The 18,258-nt window shown below is 49.7% G+C and overlaps 1 protein-coding gene across 1 annotated transcript in view; it reads left to right on the forward strand.

Annotated features, from left to right (window-relative positions):
- The first annotated feature begins 3,670 nt into the window (after nucleotides 1–3,670).
- NSF (N-ethylmaleimide sensitive factor, vesicle fusing ATPase) overlaps nucleotides 3,671–18,258 on the forward strand; it is a 72,233-nt gene continuing 57,645 nt past the window's right edge. The window contains exons 1-2 of the mRNA XM_057386266.1: nucleotides 3,671–3,729; nucleotides 16,780–16,865. Coding sequence (XP_057242249.1) covers nucleotides 3,718–3,729; nucleotides 16,780–16,865 — 98 coding nt within the window. The 5' untranslated portion in view covers nucleotides 3,671–3,717. The remainder of the gene's footprint in view (nucleotides 3,730–16,779; nucleotides 16,866–18,258) is intronic.

Genomic DNA, 18,258 nt, shown 5'->3' on the forward strand with positions numbered 1-18,258 from the left:
GAAACACCCCAGCCCCGTCACTCCCGAACCCTGACACCCCCCTGATCCTGGCACCCCTTCCACCCCTGACACACCCCAGGCCTTGTCATCCCCCCAGGCCCTGGCATCCCCTGACCCTGACACACCCCGCCCTAGCACCCCCTGACCCTGCCACCCCCAGGCTGTGTCACCCCTCCAGACTCTGTCACCCCACACACCTCCCATCACTGGCACGGGCCGTGTCACCCCTCCACACCCTTCCACCTCCMCACCCTGCCACCCTGCCCTGACCCTGTTGCCCCCGGCCCCATCTTGAGGCTGGCCTCAGCTGCTGCACCCCTCCCGGCCTTGATAACGAATCCATTCAGCTGCAGGATGAGCTCTGGAGGAGCCTGAGGCATCTCCAAACCTTTGCCCAACGAAGGACCCAGGGATCTGTGGCCCAGCCAGAGTACTGGACACTTGGGRCACAGCATGAGCTGATGACCCCAGACTCTTCTGCACACAGACTGTAAGGGTATAGAAGCCCGGAGTTTCCTCTGGGCTCCCTCTCCAGCTTGAACTGTTATTTTGCTATTTAATTATTGCACCAAGGTTAGTTTATCTCAAGGATTGAGATGGCTGAGACTCTGCTGTGAGGAGCCTGGGCTGGCTGTGAGTGTGGGGGCTGTAGCTGCAAAGGGGCTTCAGTCCCAGCTCAGGCGGTGACAGTGACTGCCAGAATGGCTCCTGCATGGTCAGACAGCCCTTCCACAGCAGCCCTGACCAGGTCCCGGCTCTCCCAAAGTCTCCTTAGTCCTGCTCATCTCCCACAGGACCAAGAGGAGCCCTCTGTCACCCGTCACTGGTGACAGAGCTGTCCCCATGTGCCTGTGGCAGGGTCTGTGCCCTGCTGGGGAATTCCAGACCCCAAGGGCAACTTGGCTGCAAGAAAAGCCATGGGGAACCTCGTGGCAGGGGGAGCTGGGACAAGCTGTGTCACAATCTGTGTTTGTTTACACTTTCCATTGTTGCTGCTGGTCTAGATACTCCCCCAGTACATAAATATCACTGTTCCCAATGAAAAGGACTGAGGAAAACCCAAAAGCCCCAAAGCCAAACCCTACTTTGGGGGTTTTTGCTTCTCAAGATATTTTGGTTTGTATTCCTCAAGCCRTTTTTAAGGAATCTAGAGACAGCATTTTTGCTGCCACCCCTGTCTGGGCTGCTTAGGGCAGTAAGTGCCCACAGAGGCAGACATTATGTTATGAATTCGGGTCTTTTGTGCTGTGATTCATCTCTCACTTCCTCAGTGTGCTACCAGCCCACAGGATCATGGGGAGGCTGGCTGGGTGATCCTGGGGAGCCAGGTCTGCCCAGGCTCTTCCTAAACTCACCCAGGGACTCCAGAGACAGATGTTTTGTCTGCTGCAAGCCGGAGGATTCACTCCAGGAGATGAGGAAAAGTCTTGGTTGCAGAGTCCCAGCCCCCAGCTCCGTCCTTTGCTCCCTGCTCTGGAGAAGGGCTGTGGGGAAGGGATTTGGGGCTGGGCTTTGGAACRGGCTCAGGAGCAGGCAGGGGTGGTCTGAGGTCTCTCTTAGTCCCAGATCTGCAGAGGAGCTGGTGTGACGTTTGTGCATGGGTTGCGGAGTTTTGCTTTGTTTTTTTCCTTCTTTTGAAACAATGAAAAGTGGGGAAGCACAGCCACTGCCTCACTGTCCCCCTCTGCTATTTCCCTACAAACTCATGTGTTCATTTCCTGCATTTCTTGCTGCAAAAGACTCTTTCAAGGCCACAGAGCAGAGATTTGGGAAGCAGAGAGAATTCTCCACAAAACTCGTCATCCAGCCGAGTTGGGGTGCAGCAGCAGCCTCTGCCAGGGATGATTCTCCTCCTGGCTGGATACCTGCGCAGGAAAACGCTGGCAGCACACACAGGTGGTCAGTGTCGGGGTCTGGCCGCTGTCCAGGGGTTGTTTGCAGTATTTAACAACCACTGCCCAGAGCTGTTTTCCTGGCAGGGTGATTTCTGTCAAGGGACAGTGAAACTGCTCAGCTGCAGGAGGGGGAACAGGGGCTCACTTCAGGGAACAGAATCCTTGCACTGCTCGGATCAGCCCATGGGCAGATTTGGGCATCCACTCAATTTCTTCCTCCCCGTGAGGTACATCCCCAGCCTGAGGCACCGACCACTTTGGCCACCATGGTAAAGTCTCAGTGCCAGTTTTCCTTGGACCCGGCATTCTCCTCTGGGTCCCAGCTGACTSTGGTACCTGTTCCAGGCAGTAACCAGCAGTTACAATCAGCATTAATATTTTATTACRCTGTCAAAGCCCACACAGGAAGCTGCCGGGACGGTTGCTAATGCGTTAAAGCTCCCTGGGTTGATTCCCAGGATATTGGGGTTGGCTCTGCAGACACCACTGAGCTTTGGGGTTGGAGCATTGGCTGCTGCCTTRCTCAGAGCACAAACCACAGAGCGCAGCTGGGATTTCATCTCWRACTGAACATCGCACAGGGGGACRCACTCTGTGAACAAGSCATTGCCACCTCTCAGCATCRTWTCTCCAACGTGATCTGCTGCTCCARAGCAGAGCACTGTTTCAAGTGAAGCCCACGTGGATCCACATCCTGAGGTCTGGCTGGAAGCTCTCGGCGCTCAGACAGGACCCGGCTGTGCAGGAGCAGAGCTGCAGTGAGCAGACACCGCGCTGTGAGCGATGGCCTGGGGATGGGCTGGAGGAACCTCGAGCCTGCCCCCATCCAGTGTGACACCTGCGAGGGGCTCGGTGGCAGCTCTGAGCTCCCATCACCGGCTCTCAGGCTCACACACACATGGAATTCTTATCACAAATACAGAAACAGCCGTCAGTGTCAGCCAGATGCTGCCGAATGGAGAGTCCCATCGGGAAAACAGTATAGCCATTGGATGTCATCAAAGGAGACCACGGTGCCTGGTGWTAGAGCAGCTGCTGTGCAGCCTCTTTGAAGCAGGAACAGAATTAAAGCCAGATTAAAAATTAAATCAGAATTAAATTTTTAAAAAATAYGTAAAAATTTAAAACAATTATTAAATTTATATTATTAGTTTGTATTACATAAAAATTACATCACCATATATTAATAGTGCATTAGAACATACGCCATATATACAATGTTAATATTATCATTAGGATATTAATATGACTACACATCGCAATTATTATTAAAATTATTAATATTTAATCAAACCCACATTAAAATGGACTTTAAAGAATTAAAGCAGGGGTTGCCTGCTCGCCTCTCACACCGCGGGACCGGACCGGACCGGACCGGACCGGACCGGGACCTAGATCGGGACCGGGACAGGGAGCGGGAACAGCCAGGCCCCGCCGTGCCCCCTCCAGGTTGCCATGCCGTTTTTCCCGGCCGGTCACACCCCGGGTCCCATCCCGACCCCGCTCACGGCACCGGCAGAACCCCGGGAACACCGCGGCACCGCCGGCCCCGCCCCTCCGCCGCACCGACCAATCCCCGCAGCGCTCCTGTTGACTGACAGCAGAACGCCCCGCCCCCACCGCCACGCAGGTGGGCGGGCGGCTCAGTGACGCTTCCATCAATGCCTTGAGCAGCAGGCGGAGTGACCAATAGGAAGCCGCTATCGCCCAGTGGGCGTGGCCCCATCGGCCCCCGAGGCCCCGCCCCGGCGCGCCGCCGCGCCTGCGCTGCACCGCCCCCTGGTGGCCGCGGGGAGGGCCCGTCGGTCGGCGCTGCGGCAACATGGCGGGGCGGGTAAGTGGGGGGGACACGGACCCGGACCGGCCGCTATCGCCCATCCCCTGCCCCCTCCTCCGCTCCTGCTCCTCCCTGCGCGCCCGCGGCTTGGGGAGCTTCTCGCAGCCCCGCTGTCAGGAGGCCTTGCAGCTCTGGGGGGYCCCGCGGGAGTGCTGTGAGGCTGTGGTGATCCCCTCACTCCCGGCGGGCAGGGGGCTCCTGAGGCTCCTGTGGGGACTCCTCCAGTAGTGTGGGGGGCTCGGGGGTGACCCCTCTCGCTGTGTTCCCCGGGAGTTTCCAGAGGCTGAGGTGGCCCCTTAGTGATGTGGCATATGGGACAGGACTGAGGTTCCTTCAGCAGCCGGGGCCAGGGTGACCCTTCTCCCTGTGGGGCGGGATTTTAGGGTCTCCCAGGGGTGCTGTGAAACCCGGGTGGCYCCCTGGCGTTGTGGGGTGTGGGACAGGACTGAGGGTTTCCTCAGGAGCATTGTGAGTTCAGGGTGACCCCTCTCCCTGCGRGTGTCAGGCAGGATTTAGGGTTCCCTAAGGGTGCCGTGAGGTTGCAGTGGYCCTRGGGGGTGCAGAGCTGTATTTTGGGRTGTTCTGAGGCTGTGGTGACCCCTYGGKGCTGTGGGATGAKYGTCTAGGGCTCCCTCAGGAGTTGGGGTGACCCATTTTGCTGTGGTGTGGGGCAGGCTTATGGTGTCCCCTGAGGGTGCAGTGAATCCCGTGGGTATCTCGTTGCTGCTGTCAGTATTTAGGATTCCCTAAGGGTGCTGTGAGGTTGAGGTGGTCCTGTGGGATACAGGGAAGGATTTTGGGGTGTCCTGGGGCTGCTGTGAAACTCTGATGACCCCTCTCCGTGTGGGTCAGGGACCTTCAGGGTTGCTGTGAGAGGGGTTGATCCCTTGGTGCTCTGGGATGTGGGGCAGCATTGTGGGATCCCCTAAATGTGTCCTCCTTGAGGCTGGGGTGCCCCTGTCCCCATAGGATGTGCAGCCAGATTTTAGGGTCCCTGGAAGTTGCTGTAAGGCCCTGGTGACCTCTTGGTGCTGTGGGATACAGGAGATTTTCTCCTGTGGGAACCAGCCAGGCACTGTTTTGTAACGTGGGTCCTCATCTTGTTGTGTGGAAACATCTTAAGGGTTGTGCAGTGGTTTTATTCTGTGTTAATTTCAAAAATAAAAAAAAAMAAMAAWSCCTTGCTGGTGATAGATCACACCAGCAAGTGTCCAAGAAGGTTTTAAAATAGGAAGGAACAGCCTTGTCTGTGACATCCCATCTTGTGGTGCCTGCTCCTCCCCTCTTTTTCAGGTGTCCAGGTGCTGCAGGATGTGTTTGGACTGCTCTGCTCCTTGCCAGGAGCTCAGTCATGCTTTGCTGGGTATCAGCCTGGGAAAGGCACATTTCTCATTAGTGCTTGCCTCTGGCTCGAATCTTGTCTCTAGGCCAAGTGATTCAGTGATTGAAATCCCGAGGAATTGGTTTTCCAAGTGGTTTTTTTTGTGTTGTGCTGGGCTGGTGGATGGAGGGCAGCTGCTGCAATGCTGTGGTGCAGAGCAGGGGTGAGAAATCTGGCCTGGTGCCGTGCTGTGCATCGCAGGTGCTCCAGTGCCACCCCTGAAATGTGCTGAGTAATTGAGAAAAACCCCATGTTTTGTGGTCTGTCTCTCATTAAGAGCTTTTTCTCTGTCCCTRCTCCAGATTCCTGGTCTCACCTTCTTCCTTACACCTTTTTTCTTCATCTCACCCTTTGCACCAGCCTAGGGAAATYGGTGTGCCTTGCCTGGCTTTTTCAGCTTTCTGTTGCCCACAACAGGAGCCCAGTGCTCTGGTCAGTGGTCAAGTGAGATCATTTTACCCACACTGAACTGGTTCTGAGACTGTCTGAACCCAAACCAACCTGGCTGCAGCCATGCTGCCTTTCCCCCTGCTCCCCTAAGCCCTCCCAGCTGTGTCTCAAGGATCTTGTGCATGGTCTGAGTCCTGGGCTTGGTGTCTGGGGATGAGGGGAGGAGAAGGATCAACCTCAACTGCTGCTGTGAGCTTTTCTTCTACCAGAAGCCTGCTAAAACGTGCTTTTATTTGACCAGCTTGGAAGCCTGGTGGAGGAAAGGAGGATTTATGTGAGTTTAAAGGAAAGATTGGTKCTCAGTTGCCTCCTAATCTGGCAGTTGGATGGGTGATGCTCTCCTTGGGTCACCAGGGAGCTTCTTAGTATTCAGTGTTTTCATGATTTGCCTACGAATGCAGTTGTTGCAGAATTATGAGGTTATTTAACGCTGTGAAGAGAGTCCTTAAACTGAGTGTTCCAGCTCACTCTCTGGTCCTTCAAATGCTTCCCATGTGAGTTACCAAGGGAGCTGCCTGCTCCTTCCAGCTGGCAATGCTGGGGAGGATGAGGAGCAGGGAGAGCAGGAGCAGCATCCGCTTGGGCTGTGACACCGGAGCTGTGTCGGTGTAAATAGGGAACAGGCGGTGGGAGGATGGAGGTGTGTGATATCCCCAGGCACAACAGGTGAGGGATGCTGGAACACTGATGCTGCTCTGTTGGCAGCRTTTTTAACAGGTGCTTCGATCTGGAGGATGGGAAGAGGTGCTTCAGTGACTCCTCCTGCCCTGAAAATCTGTCCTGCAATGCCATTTAGAGCTTAATCTCTTTTATTGGGCTCACGTGATTGGATTTGTGCACGTACATTCTCACAGGGAGAAATGAATGAGAGACAAAATATTGAAACTTCCAGTAACATTTTGAATAATTCAGGTGAGTGGTAAGCCAAATCTGATTAACTGTGTGGTGCTGTTTCAGGTGTGTCACTCTGCTCCCCTAATTGCACTGGGTCTCTCCATGGCAAGGAAGAGATGGTGATTAGCRGTGATTGAAGTTTACAGGAAAAACAGTTTATGGTGATTAGAAATAATGGCTGTTTCTGTAATAATTTATTCTGTATCTCTGCATGGGGATCATTAGGCATGCAGGCAGAGCACTGAGGCATCTGCAGGAGAAGGAATAGGGGAAGCTGCTGTGTTTGTGGCTGGTTCTGGATCCCATGTACCAAGTGGACCCCTGCACGTTCACTGGCGGTGTCTGCAACTGATTGATTTGAACCACATCAGGAGTTGGTTCCCAAAGGGATCTCAAAAAGCCAGATGATTTCAGTGAGCGTTAGGTTGTGGATCTGGCATGAGCTGTGTTTCTGCCCGTGTCTGCACAGACTGGAGAGCTCCAGGGACTGGGGTGGGGCAGGGAGCAGGTCAGTGTGATGCTGGCTCCTCCTCATCTGTGTGCCAAATGCTCACGTGGATGTTGGTGAGGATCCCTCAGCAGATACTACTGTGGTTTTCTTTAAGGTATATTAGATTTGTGATAGTTGAACCTGGGTAAGAGTTCATAAGGATTAGGAATAGTGGCTGTTTTGTTTGATATCACTGGTATAACACATCCTTTTTTGTTCATCTGCTGGTTGGGGCTCCTTTGGGGCCGTGTTGCCTTTAGCCCAGCGAGAGCACACACTGCCCTGTTGGCTCCTCAGAAGAGATTCCCTCTGTGTTGGGTTGGAAGTGGATTTGGATTCCCTCTGGTTCTGGCTGCTGTCTGACCCTGCAGAGCGGTGCTGTCACACCTCTTGAGAGCCTGAGACTGATCACAAGGTCCTGCTGGCATCTGGTGACACCAACTGTCCAATCCAGAGGTGCAGCTGGAGTGGGAAGATGGTGAAGGATGGGCTGAGTCCCTCGGTGTTCTGAGGTGCTGAAGGCTTTGCTGGACTAAGCCTGCCCTCCTTGTGCTTCCTGCAGTCAGCATGGAATCCTGGAATGGGTTGGGAGGACCTTGAAGACCATCCAGCACCACCCCTGCCATGGCAGGGACACCTCCCACTGTCCCAGGGTGCTCCAAGCCCTGTCCAGCCTGGCCTTGGACACTGCCAGGGATCCAGGGGCAGCCACAGCTTCTCTGGGAATTCCATCCCAGCCCCTCCCCACCCTCCCTGGGAACAATTCCTTCTTAACATTTAATCTATATAACATACCTAAAACAGCACTAGACAATTTATAAAATCTGGCCTATCATTTGCTTGAATTGTTTAAAAATATTTAAAATCTAGACAGAGTGGTTTTGGGTTGGATAGGTTGATAGGGACTTTGAAATAATGGCAGCTGGGTTTTATGTTTATGGGTTAAAGCTGCAAGGTGTGATTTCTGATAACATATGGAACCAGCCTTCAGAGATGCAGGCGTTGTCAGGCAACTAAAGAAATGTTTGTGAATCAAACATTCAGTTCCTTCTTTCAGCCTGGTACTGATCCTGTCATTGTCACTTGGGTTTTTTTTTAGTATTTCTTAATGTGTAATATGAAGAAATGGGKTTTTAGCCATGTTTCAGGGAAATGGGAGACAACTCAGTCTGAATTTCTGTTTCTGAGATCACTTCTGCAGCCTTGTCTTGTGAAATCATCACAAATCAACTTGTGGCCTGCTTTCAGGATGTCTGCCTTGCTGAATTATTTAAAACAAAATCACATAGTTTGTTAAAAACTCTAAAATKATTTGGAATAAAATTCTGGCAATCATATGAATATTTGTGGGCATGGGATATCTGGCCCTGCCATCTTTGATTAATTTGTTGCKTGGCTCAGTGTTGCAGAAGCTTGTGCTTAAAAAGTCACTGCAAAAGGGACATGTCAGTGCTGCCTCTCCATCCTCTCCCRTTTTGGGGCTGCAGGCTTGTCACCTCTTTTATTATGTGGACCTGCCAGAATATTTAAACTTAGTTAAACATTTTCTTAGTCGGAAAAAAATCTTTTTAAAAAGCCAGACAATCTTTTTGAGGATCATTTCAAGTGTGAGTTTCTTAAGTATTACTTTTAAACTTCTTTTTCCCCATACCATGGCAAGATCTTCTCTTTTCCCATTCTGTGTCCTGTGCCTCAGAACACAGAGGTCACTCAGGAGAAGACTCTTGAGGCTCAGGATAAACCCTGACTGAATTTGAAGGCATGAAATCAGATCTGTTTGAGTCCACAGAAAAGCAGTCCCTAGAAAGTAGTGGCACTTCTGCTGAATTACCCACCTGTCAGGACATGGTTTCAGTGCAATGAAATTACTATTATTCCTTTCTTTCRCATGAAAACAACTAAAATGTAGGTCCCCATGTTGTGGAGTGATCTTTTTTTTGATCCAGGGTTGGTGGACGTGTCCAGCTGCCCTCAGAAGTGCAGGAGGGGACAAAGCTTTAGGCAGAGCTGGTGCAGTGAGCCCCCTGAGCAGTGGGACAGAGCTCTTGGTCTCTGCAGTGGCTTTGGAAGGACGAGGCTCATCCTGGGGGCTCTGCATGATGTGCTCTCAGGATGCTGGCTCACATCAGGGAGGTTCTCTGTCAGAGACCAGTTTTGTGACAAAATTCCCATATTGACCATCTCCAGAAGGTTTTCTGATCCCCAGGACTTGGAGAGCTGTGTTGGAGAGGGTCTGTGGACAGAAAAAGCCAAACAAGAAACCCAAGCACTAAAATTAATGGAAGAGCTTCCAGTGCAGTGCCCTGGAACTGTGTCTGAGCCAGCTGATTGTGCTGCTGCTCATAAAACCAAGGCTGGATATCCAGTTCCTCAGGCTCTGCTGCCCTGCTCCTTCCTGTGCAGGCAATTCCTGCCCTCRGGGAGGTCAGAGGTTTGCAGCACAAAAAGATTTAACACGTTTCTCTGGTCTCCTGGGACGCAATAAAGCAATGACCTTCTATCAAAAAATCTGGAGTAATTGATGCCCTGGAGTTGTGTCATGTGCTTTTTGTGTAAAAAATAGAGCAATACTTGCAAGCTCTTGCATCTTAAACACAAACTGCTGGTGGCTGRGTGCTGTTTGGTACATCAGAGTCCTGACAAGTTCAGTGCCAGGTGCTGCCCTGTGTCACTGCTGGGGTGAGTTGTAAATCCTCGGGGGCAGCAGCATCCTGGGCTTTCACGAGGTGAATTSCAAGTTGAAGGGGATATTTTTATTATTAACATATATTCACTTTGTCCCTGTTGTCATTGAGTAACTTTTCTAAATAAATGAGTGGAAATTTGCATCCATGAGGTGTCCTCTCTGCTCAYGTGGCAAAATCGTGTGACTTGCATCCTGGTCCCCACAGCTTACTCTGGTTGGGTGGTGGTTCATTCTCTTGGCATTTTTAAAAGATGTTTAGATGAAACACAACAAGCAACAATTCCCTGTAATTAAATTGTTGATCATGCTGACCTGAGGAAGGAATGTGAGGCAACATCCACTCAAAGAATGGATGTGTTAATTACAGATGCACATATCCTGGGTGGTTACTGCTTAGTGGGGAGGTGGAGCTGCTGTTCCTGCTGGGAGCAGCTCCCTGGTTCTGTGGCACAGCAGCTCAGGTACAGGTGTATTTCCTAAAATCGCCGATCATATTGTAAAGAAATGATGTTGAGAAGAACATCTCTGGGTAGAGCAACCTGTGTAATTGTAGATGCTCTGCATGAGGAAGCTCTCTTTTAGCACTCTTGTTTCTTCTGCTCAGTTGGATCAGGCAAACCCATGGAACTCTTTGGTTTTGGGACTCTAAATTGTCTTTTTCGTGATGTTGGCAAATATTGGCAATAGCAGAGCCAGATTCCCAAAGCTGTGAGCACTCCTTAACCACACCAGGTAAACAGTGTTGGAGTGACAGAGCTGCCCCTGCAGGACCGAGTTCCTGTGAACTCTGCAAGCAAAGGGAAGCAGCAGTAAAACCCAATCTCCTTTAATTGTGGGAGAGGCCCTGATAAAGTGGCTCTGGAATGCCAGGAGGGGCAGTAATTTCCGCATCCCGGTCCAGGGAGCGAAGGGCTGCTGTCAGACACACARACTGGGCAATGTGTTGAGTGTATGATATGAGTGGCCAGTGGGGAGTGTGTGGTGTGTCCTGCTGCCCCTCTGTGCTCAGGGAGAGCTCTCTTGCCAGGCCAGGATGTTACAGTGCCAGGGGCTGTCCATGCAGGGAAAACATTCCCCTCTTCATTGCAGCCCTGGGTGATGCAGGAGGTGCTGATGGGGGCTCTTCCCTCTCTCCTCCTCGGAGCTGTTTGGGTTTCTGCGTTGCAGGGGTGGCCGTGGTGATCACGGGGAGGTGATTCACAGCGTGGGAGTCTGTTGGGGGATCCATCTCATCCCGGGTTCTCCAGCCCCTCTGCTGTGGCTGCTTTGGTAGTGGCTCACAGTGTTCCCTGGCTTTGTAAAAAATAGAATACAATTCTGAGATTTTAGCTTCCCAATGCATTTCTGTTTATTAGGAGATTGGTATTCCTGAGTTTGCTATCGAGAGAGAATGCAGCTCCTTCCTGAAGAGAATAAAAGCTTCCAGCAAAGCAAATAGATGACAAGTGGAGCAGATGGAATGGCTGGGCCTGAGCAGGGAGGGAGTCAGGGCTGTGTGTTCCAGGGACAGCAGCTTATCCTGCCAGYACAGCCACTGCAGATCTGGAAAGGCCTGTCTGGCAGGCCTGCTGGTCTAGAAAGTTCTTTGTAGGTTGATCTCCTCTTGTGGCTGCAGAAATATGGAAGCTTTATTCAGTATTTTTTCGGACATGTCCAAACAACCCCTCTGCAAGCTACTAAACTTCCTTCRTTAATTAAAGATATTATTTAGAACTACAGCATTTAGGATAACTCACGTTGYGCAGTCTGGTCCCTGATGGTGACACAATGTTGTCATTCCTTTTATGAATATTACTGAATTGTTCTTTAGAGGAGCCTTGGCTTTGTCTTTGTGTCTTTCTGTTTCCCTCTGTCCCAGAGTTGGGTTAGGGATAAAGGCAGTGCTTCGTGCGTGTGTTTTCCGTCAGGAGCATACTCCTGGATAATGTGTAGGATCTATGAATCATCATCTCAATTCCCTCTTTATCTTCAGAGCTCCTTTGACATCATAATTCTTCCTGTCAGTATTCAAACTTCATTTTATTTGAGGAGTCGTAGTGGTGAATGAGCGTTTGCCTCGGAGTCAKYTGTGGTTCCACACAGCCTCTGCTCKGGCTCTGGGGAGTGTGGGCCAAACTGCTTCCCAGGAGTGACACCTGCACAGGTGCTTCTGTGCCCTCTGTGGGTGACGAGGCTCTGGGCTTGGAGACACTTTGGTGCCAAACAGCTGTTAGAGAAAAGCTTTTTGGAGCAGGGATCCCCATCTCAATGCAGCTGACAGTGGGCTCTGCAGGGGAAACGGAAATRTCTGGTACCCAGAGTTGTCACATTTCCTGACAGTCCTCTGCCAGCACCTGTGTGCCAGAAATTCCATCTCTGTGCACCTGCATCTACATGGGATGTGTGTCTGTGCCTGTTTCACACAAAGGAAGATTTTAAACAAACACTACTTCAACAACATCTGTCCTGTGTGAACCATGTGAAAACAGCGCTCAGAACAAACCCTGTAGCAATGGGGAATGAAGACACATGGACCTCCTTCTTGCTTGCTCTGAAGAAAATAATTTATTGCCAAAACCTGAGCCTTTTTATGCTCCAAAGCCAAGCAAGACAGGCACGCATTGGTAGCCCATCCCTTCCCAGATGCTTTTCAATCGTGTGGTGTCCACGTGTCTCACCAACCATTCACTGCCCCATGCACGAGGTGACCACACTCTCATTCTACAMTTTGTWCTCTGTTTCTATGACCTGTYGCTGAACYTTTCCCAGAGTGCTTTCTGTGAGCAAGAATGAGCAGAAGTGAACAGGATTTAACAAAAGTGAAAAAGGCTCGTATTCTATAAGGCTTTTCTTATTCCCACAAAAGCCTGCCTTGGCTRTGATGTGATTTCCAGATCTTCAGAACATTATGTATATTCAAAAAAGGTTTTAACATCATGCAGCCACAAGACAGGGATGTCACTCCATGGTGTGGAATTCCGCAAGGGTGCAAGGGACAACTTGAGGAAATCTGGTCATGGATGAGGTGACAATTAAACTGGAAATYACCKGGGCAGGAAGGAGRAGCACACTGARCTGCAGAGGCCTCCTCTTCCCAGCTGGCCTGGCTGGTGCTGGRTGATGGATGCTGTAGCTGGGAATGCTTTAGCMGTGTGCAGTCACCTCCTTAGGACTTTGCTGTCCTGAGAGTCTYGCTCATAGATGCTGTTTCATAATCTATTGCTCAGCATTAGGAATTGAAATGAGTTCAGATGGCTTGGATCAGGAGCATCTCTGCCTTAGCATTTAATGTTTTAGCTCTTCTCAGTAACAGCTGTCATGAGTGCATTTTGGTCATTACGAGCACCTTATCTCTGTGGGGAGAAACATGTGCTTCCTTGGCTTCCTCTGCTGTCAGCCTTAATGATCCACCAGAGGYSAATTGACAAAACACAAAATGTGTGGTTTGTGTATATATGAAAAYATCCAAATAACAGCACCGCTTTCTGGGCTCAGGTCTTCTAAAATGCAACAACWTGGCCATAAACTAAACCACAAGAAGCTCTGCCTCAACATGAGGAAGAATTTCTTCCRGTTGAGGGTAGCAGGGCACTGGAAYRAACTGCCCAGGGAGGTCATAGAGACATTCCAAACCCACCTGGACATGCTCCTGTGTCACCTGCTCCAGGTGATCCTGCCTTTGCAGGGGGCTGGACTGGATGATCTCCAGAGGGCCCTTCCAACCCCAACTGTTCTGTGATTTTTTGTGAACATATATATTTTTTTTTCAATTTGTTTCTTTTTTTTCGTGAGGAAACCGAGTCCTTGCAGCTTTGGAAAAAAAAATCTCTGAAAGATCAGCTGTTATGGTGATTGTTTCTATTATGTAKCTGTTTGTCCTTCTAGGSAATTTCTCTTTGTAAAAGTAAAATATCATTGAGCCCCCTGGGTTTTGAGGCAATGTTACTGTTTTGCCACAAACCCAGAGGTGGGGTCCTTCACCTTTGTCTCAGAGTGAGATTYATCAGTGCATCATATGGGCTTGGCAAACAGAAGGAATGATGGAGCAGGCCTGTACACAGACCTGGGTTTAGTAGCAGGTGCTGCCTGGCTGCTGCTGGATGATGGATGCTGTAGCTGGGAATGCTTTAACAGTGTGCAGTCACCTCCTTAGGACTTCACTGTCCTTGGAGTCTCCTCTTTGTGTAAACCAGAGCAATACCTGGAGGCAGTGAAGGTTCCTTTGCCTGTTTGAGCCTAATTTCCCTTCTTTAATCTCAGTTAATCTATGTTGTGGACATGGGTGTAACAGCACCCTGTGAGGGTGTGTGGGTCACCTCCAGCCTGGCATTGCCAGGGGGTGACTGCAGCAGGTGGCATCTGCTGTCACCTGCAGGAGCTGCTCTCTGGTTTATTAGAGCTGTGCCTCACCTGCTTGCCAGCAGTAACCTGTCAGATTGCTTAAAATGAGTTTGTGTAAATCTGGTTTGAGATTCCTAGAAATACTCACAAGGATTTTTCTGCCCCTSTTCCCTTATGTGGTGTGTCAGTGCAGGCAGTGGGTGTGGGATGGCAGGGAGAGGAGAGGGGCAGGTTCTGCTGCTGTCCTGGGAGGCTGGAGCCCAAAATGCAAGAACAAGTGTTCCTGACAGCAGCACCTCTGGCATGTGCCAACCATGTGTTCCAGCCTGYRTTTGTGCCAGGGAAGCTTCCWCAGGAGCAGCCTGTGCCCRTGTCCTKGCTGTGACAAYCCTGCTATTTGGCAGAGACAGGRATCCTTCCCTGTGAGCAGCAGCTCTGTGGGAGGGCAGGTAAGAGGAGACCCCTGCAGCTCAGTGTGTTCCTCCTTCCTGCCCAGGTGATTTCCAGTTTMATTGTCAMCTCTTCCMTGACCTGATTTCCCCAAGTTGTCCCTTGCACCCWTGTGGAACTCCACACTGGGGAGTGACGCACGCCCCTGTGTTTCAGCTGTGTGATGTTCAAACCTTTTTTGAATAAAGATGACATTCTGAAGATCTGCACGATCTTGGGAGCTGGAGGGGAGGGTGTGTACTGGAGAGCCGGGAGCAGAGAAGCTGCCTGAAATGTTGGAGATTGCCAGGGAGAAATGGGTTTCTGCCAGGAGGAGGATGAGCCAGGCTCGGGGATGGTTGGCACTGCTGGTGCTGCAGCAACAGCAGCCACCTTATTTTACGTGTCAGACACCCAAGGGTGTTTTGCCATCAGCCCTGCTGCAGAGCTTGCAAGGGGAGCAGTCGTTGCTGAATTTGGAATGCATTCCCTGGTATTCCTGCATTTCCTAAAGCGCAGCCGGGAGTGTTGGCTTGGCCAGGCGCTTGCTGTGTGTAGGAAGCAGTTTGTCACTGGGGATTAAAAATGCAGTTGAGGACTGGTGCTGTAAAAAGGTTTAATCCAGGAGCTCCGTGTCCAGTTTTCTCCGGAAATATCCCCTGTAATGCGTTTTATCAGGGCATGTCCTTCACAAAAACCGTGCCCTGCTGAGGGAAGGAGAAGTGATAAAATGTTGAATGTTTGCCCCAAGCTGAGGGGCCTCAGCAGGCAGGCTGTGTATCTCAGAAATCCACTGATGTCATATATTTTATTGTGAGAGTATTTTGAGTCTTTTATTACATTTCAGCGTTCAGGTAGATAAATCTGTTTCAAGRCTGAAAATGGAATCATTTTTGGTTGTCACACATGTCAAAGGCAATTGAGCATTATTCAGTAAAAGTAATGAATTGGTCCTTTTCTAAACAGCAAGTACTTGAGACAAATCACATTGTGCCATAAAAGTTGATCTGAGCTTTAGAGTAGGCTGACTGCAGGCCACACTCAGGGGGAATTTCTCTGATTCTTGTCCCAGAGGAGCTGGGGGAGGAAGGCTGAGCAGGACAATAACTCCTGGGAAATGATTTGGATGTGTGTGTTGGGATCAGTGCRTTTCCTGCGCTTGCTGCTGGGATTTAAGGGTGTCTTAAGAGAAAATCCATCCTGAATTGCTTTCAGCAGTAGGCTGAYGCTGTCAAATAGTTTCTGGTGTGCTGCGTGCAAATTTGTATCTGATAGGGGTAGCTGTGCTTTGGTTCTGAAAATGACACCTTGGGGGGCAAGTTTAGCTTTTCCCCAAATGAAATTTCTTCCATGTATAGCTAATGATGGAAACATCCTGCCTTTTCCATCTCTTCTCTGTTTCTGGAGTCATTTTGATCCCAATTTTCATCGTTCAGCCATTGTTTTGTGGTGCAATTCTGCAGGAGCAGGTGGGGATGCTGTAGGATGGGGCTGAGGTCCCTCTGCTCTGCTCCCCCTGTGCTCCATCCTGCTGGTGATGGGGATGGGCAGCTGGGCTGGGAGTGCTGCTATTTCGGTTGGTAATTGCTGATTGATGAGTAACAGTGGAAGGAACAAAAATGAACGGATACTCTTGAAATAGGATTGGTCCTCTGACATTAGAAAATAAAAAGAGGGGGAGGACTCCCCCGCAAAATTTGTTGCAGTAATTTTTTTTTCATAGTGATAGGGTAGTATTAACTATTTTATTTAGCGTTACAGATCTGGGATGTTTCCTTTAGAGTAGAAAATGTTCACATCGTGATATTCTGTGGTATTTCTTTTGAGAAGTGGTGCAAAGAGAGGGGTTGTGGGGTTGGATAGCAGCTGGCTGAGGTTGAACCTTGCTGTGGTTTAACTAGACATTAAGCMTGCCCTGTACTGCACTGGATGAAGGGGTATATGCAGAATGGATATGCTGAATTTTCAGTTTTCTGAGGGAATTCCTTCAGGGAAGAGGGAGTGTCCCATCTTATCTCACTCTTTCTCATCACATGGTCTCTCTGACCCAGCCTGGCGTGGCAGCATTCGGGGAAGCTTCATGAGTGCCAGGGTTAACAGTGTTTGCCTTCCAGGCTTTCTCCCAGGTAATTTTAATTATTTATTGTAGGTAGAGTAGAAAAAACAGAATACATGATACTCCCAAAATGCAAAGCTCTGGGGTACAAGTACCTGTGACACATGGAAGTGTTTGGAGAAACCTGGGAGAGGAGCTTGTTGACACCACTGAGCTCTCAGAGTGTGCCAGGACTCACAAGACCTGTTTTGTGCTTTATGGGTTTGCAGACATCCTGGGGCTTGGCTTAGTAAAGGAAAAAGAGAATTTCATTTGACATTTTCCCCCCCTCTCTCTTGTAGCCTATGCAAGCAGCGAGATGTCCCACTGATGAGCTGTCCTTGACCAACTGTGCTGTGGTGAAYGAGAAGGACTTCCAGTCTGGCCAGTAAGTGTGAACTGGTGCTCTTTCAACTTTTAACAAAAAAGGAATTGTTGTCAGATTTTGGATGGAGGCAGAGTGACATTTCAGATCTGGAAAGGTGAACACAGCAGTTTGATTAACAAACCTTCGGTGTCTTTAGAGATCAGAACTTTAATGTGACTCTTTCTGGAAATGGGTGATGCTGGAAGGAGAGTGATTTTCACTGAAGCATTTCTTCCTTGGGAACTGCATCTGCTTTACTAATAGAATCATTATTTTAATGAAGGACTTTTTGTGATCTTTTTTGTTTGTTTTGGTTTTGCTGTTGTTCCTGTTATGTAGTGAGAATATTTGAACCTTTTCAAAAATGGTTTTATCATTTTATTGTGTTACTTGGGGCATGTTCTCACTTTCACATCATATGGGAGTGCTGATCAGATCCAGAATTCCCTCTTGTCCTCGAGGTTTTCACGCACAAGAACAAAAGGGGAAAAGTGATAGTGTGGGCACAACAAGTTGGATTYTTTAATTGCAGTTCTGGGGCGGCTAGATAGAACCTGACTCTGGGGTTTACTTCTGTTAGGTGGAAAACACATGAATTTTTCAGCTCAGCCCACACAGAAGGGTTTTGTATTAAAAGAAGCTGATTCACATTCTCAGTTCCCTTGCTTTGCTGCAGCTTTAGGGAAGCTCTGACAGATTTTAGTATGTAGGTTGTAGACAGAAGTCATTAATTTCAGCTGAAAGGGGATATYGTGTGCAGCACAAGGCAAAAGGTTTTGGGTTTGAACAATGGGAAAGAATGTTAAAGGAGATACTGAATGATATGCCCTGGCCTCAGATAAAATACCTGCCCCAGGTGAAGTCTGCTAAGGGTGGAGAACACAGGGGTGCTGACCTGCAGGAATGCAGGGATGTGTTTAGGACTTGCCTGTCTGTGCTGTCAGTCAGCTCTGCTGCCCTGGCACCTGTCCTGGCCCTGGGGCCGTGAACTGAACAGTGATTTCATGAGGCCAACTTGAGTATAAAATGCCAAAACCAATCAAAACCACCCCTCTAAAATCCCCAAACGAGCAGAACTTTTAGAGTCAGAAGAAGGCAAAAGTGTCCGCTTGGGCAGGAAACGTCCTGATCATTTCAAAGGATGGTTTTCCCCAGGTAGATTTTTTTTTTTTCCCAAAAGTAATTGAGTTACAAAAATACCTGAACTGAGCATTGTACCTCATGCATTATAAAAACTTTAATTTCCTCCAATATGGATGTCCTGGAGGGACCAGCTGCCAGACCTGCAGTCAACTGTGTTCCATTCCTTCCAGAACCCTCTCTCCTGGCATTTGTGGCACCTTGCAGGGAGCAGTGCCCTGGGATGTGCTGGCTAAGCAGGCTGGCTGTGCTTGTGGCTGTGCTTGTGGCTGTG

The sequence above is a fragment of the Malurus melanocephalus genome, unplaced genomic scaffold, assembly GCF_030028575.1.
Source record: "Malurus melanocephalus ecotype Western Australia unplaced genomic scaffold, MMel_1.1 scaffold_943, whole genome shotgun sequence".
Lineage (NCBI taxonomy): Eukaryota > Metazoa > Chordata > Aves > Passeriformes > Maluridae > Malurus > Malurus melanocephalus.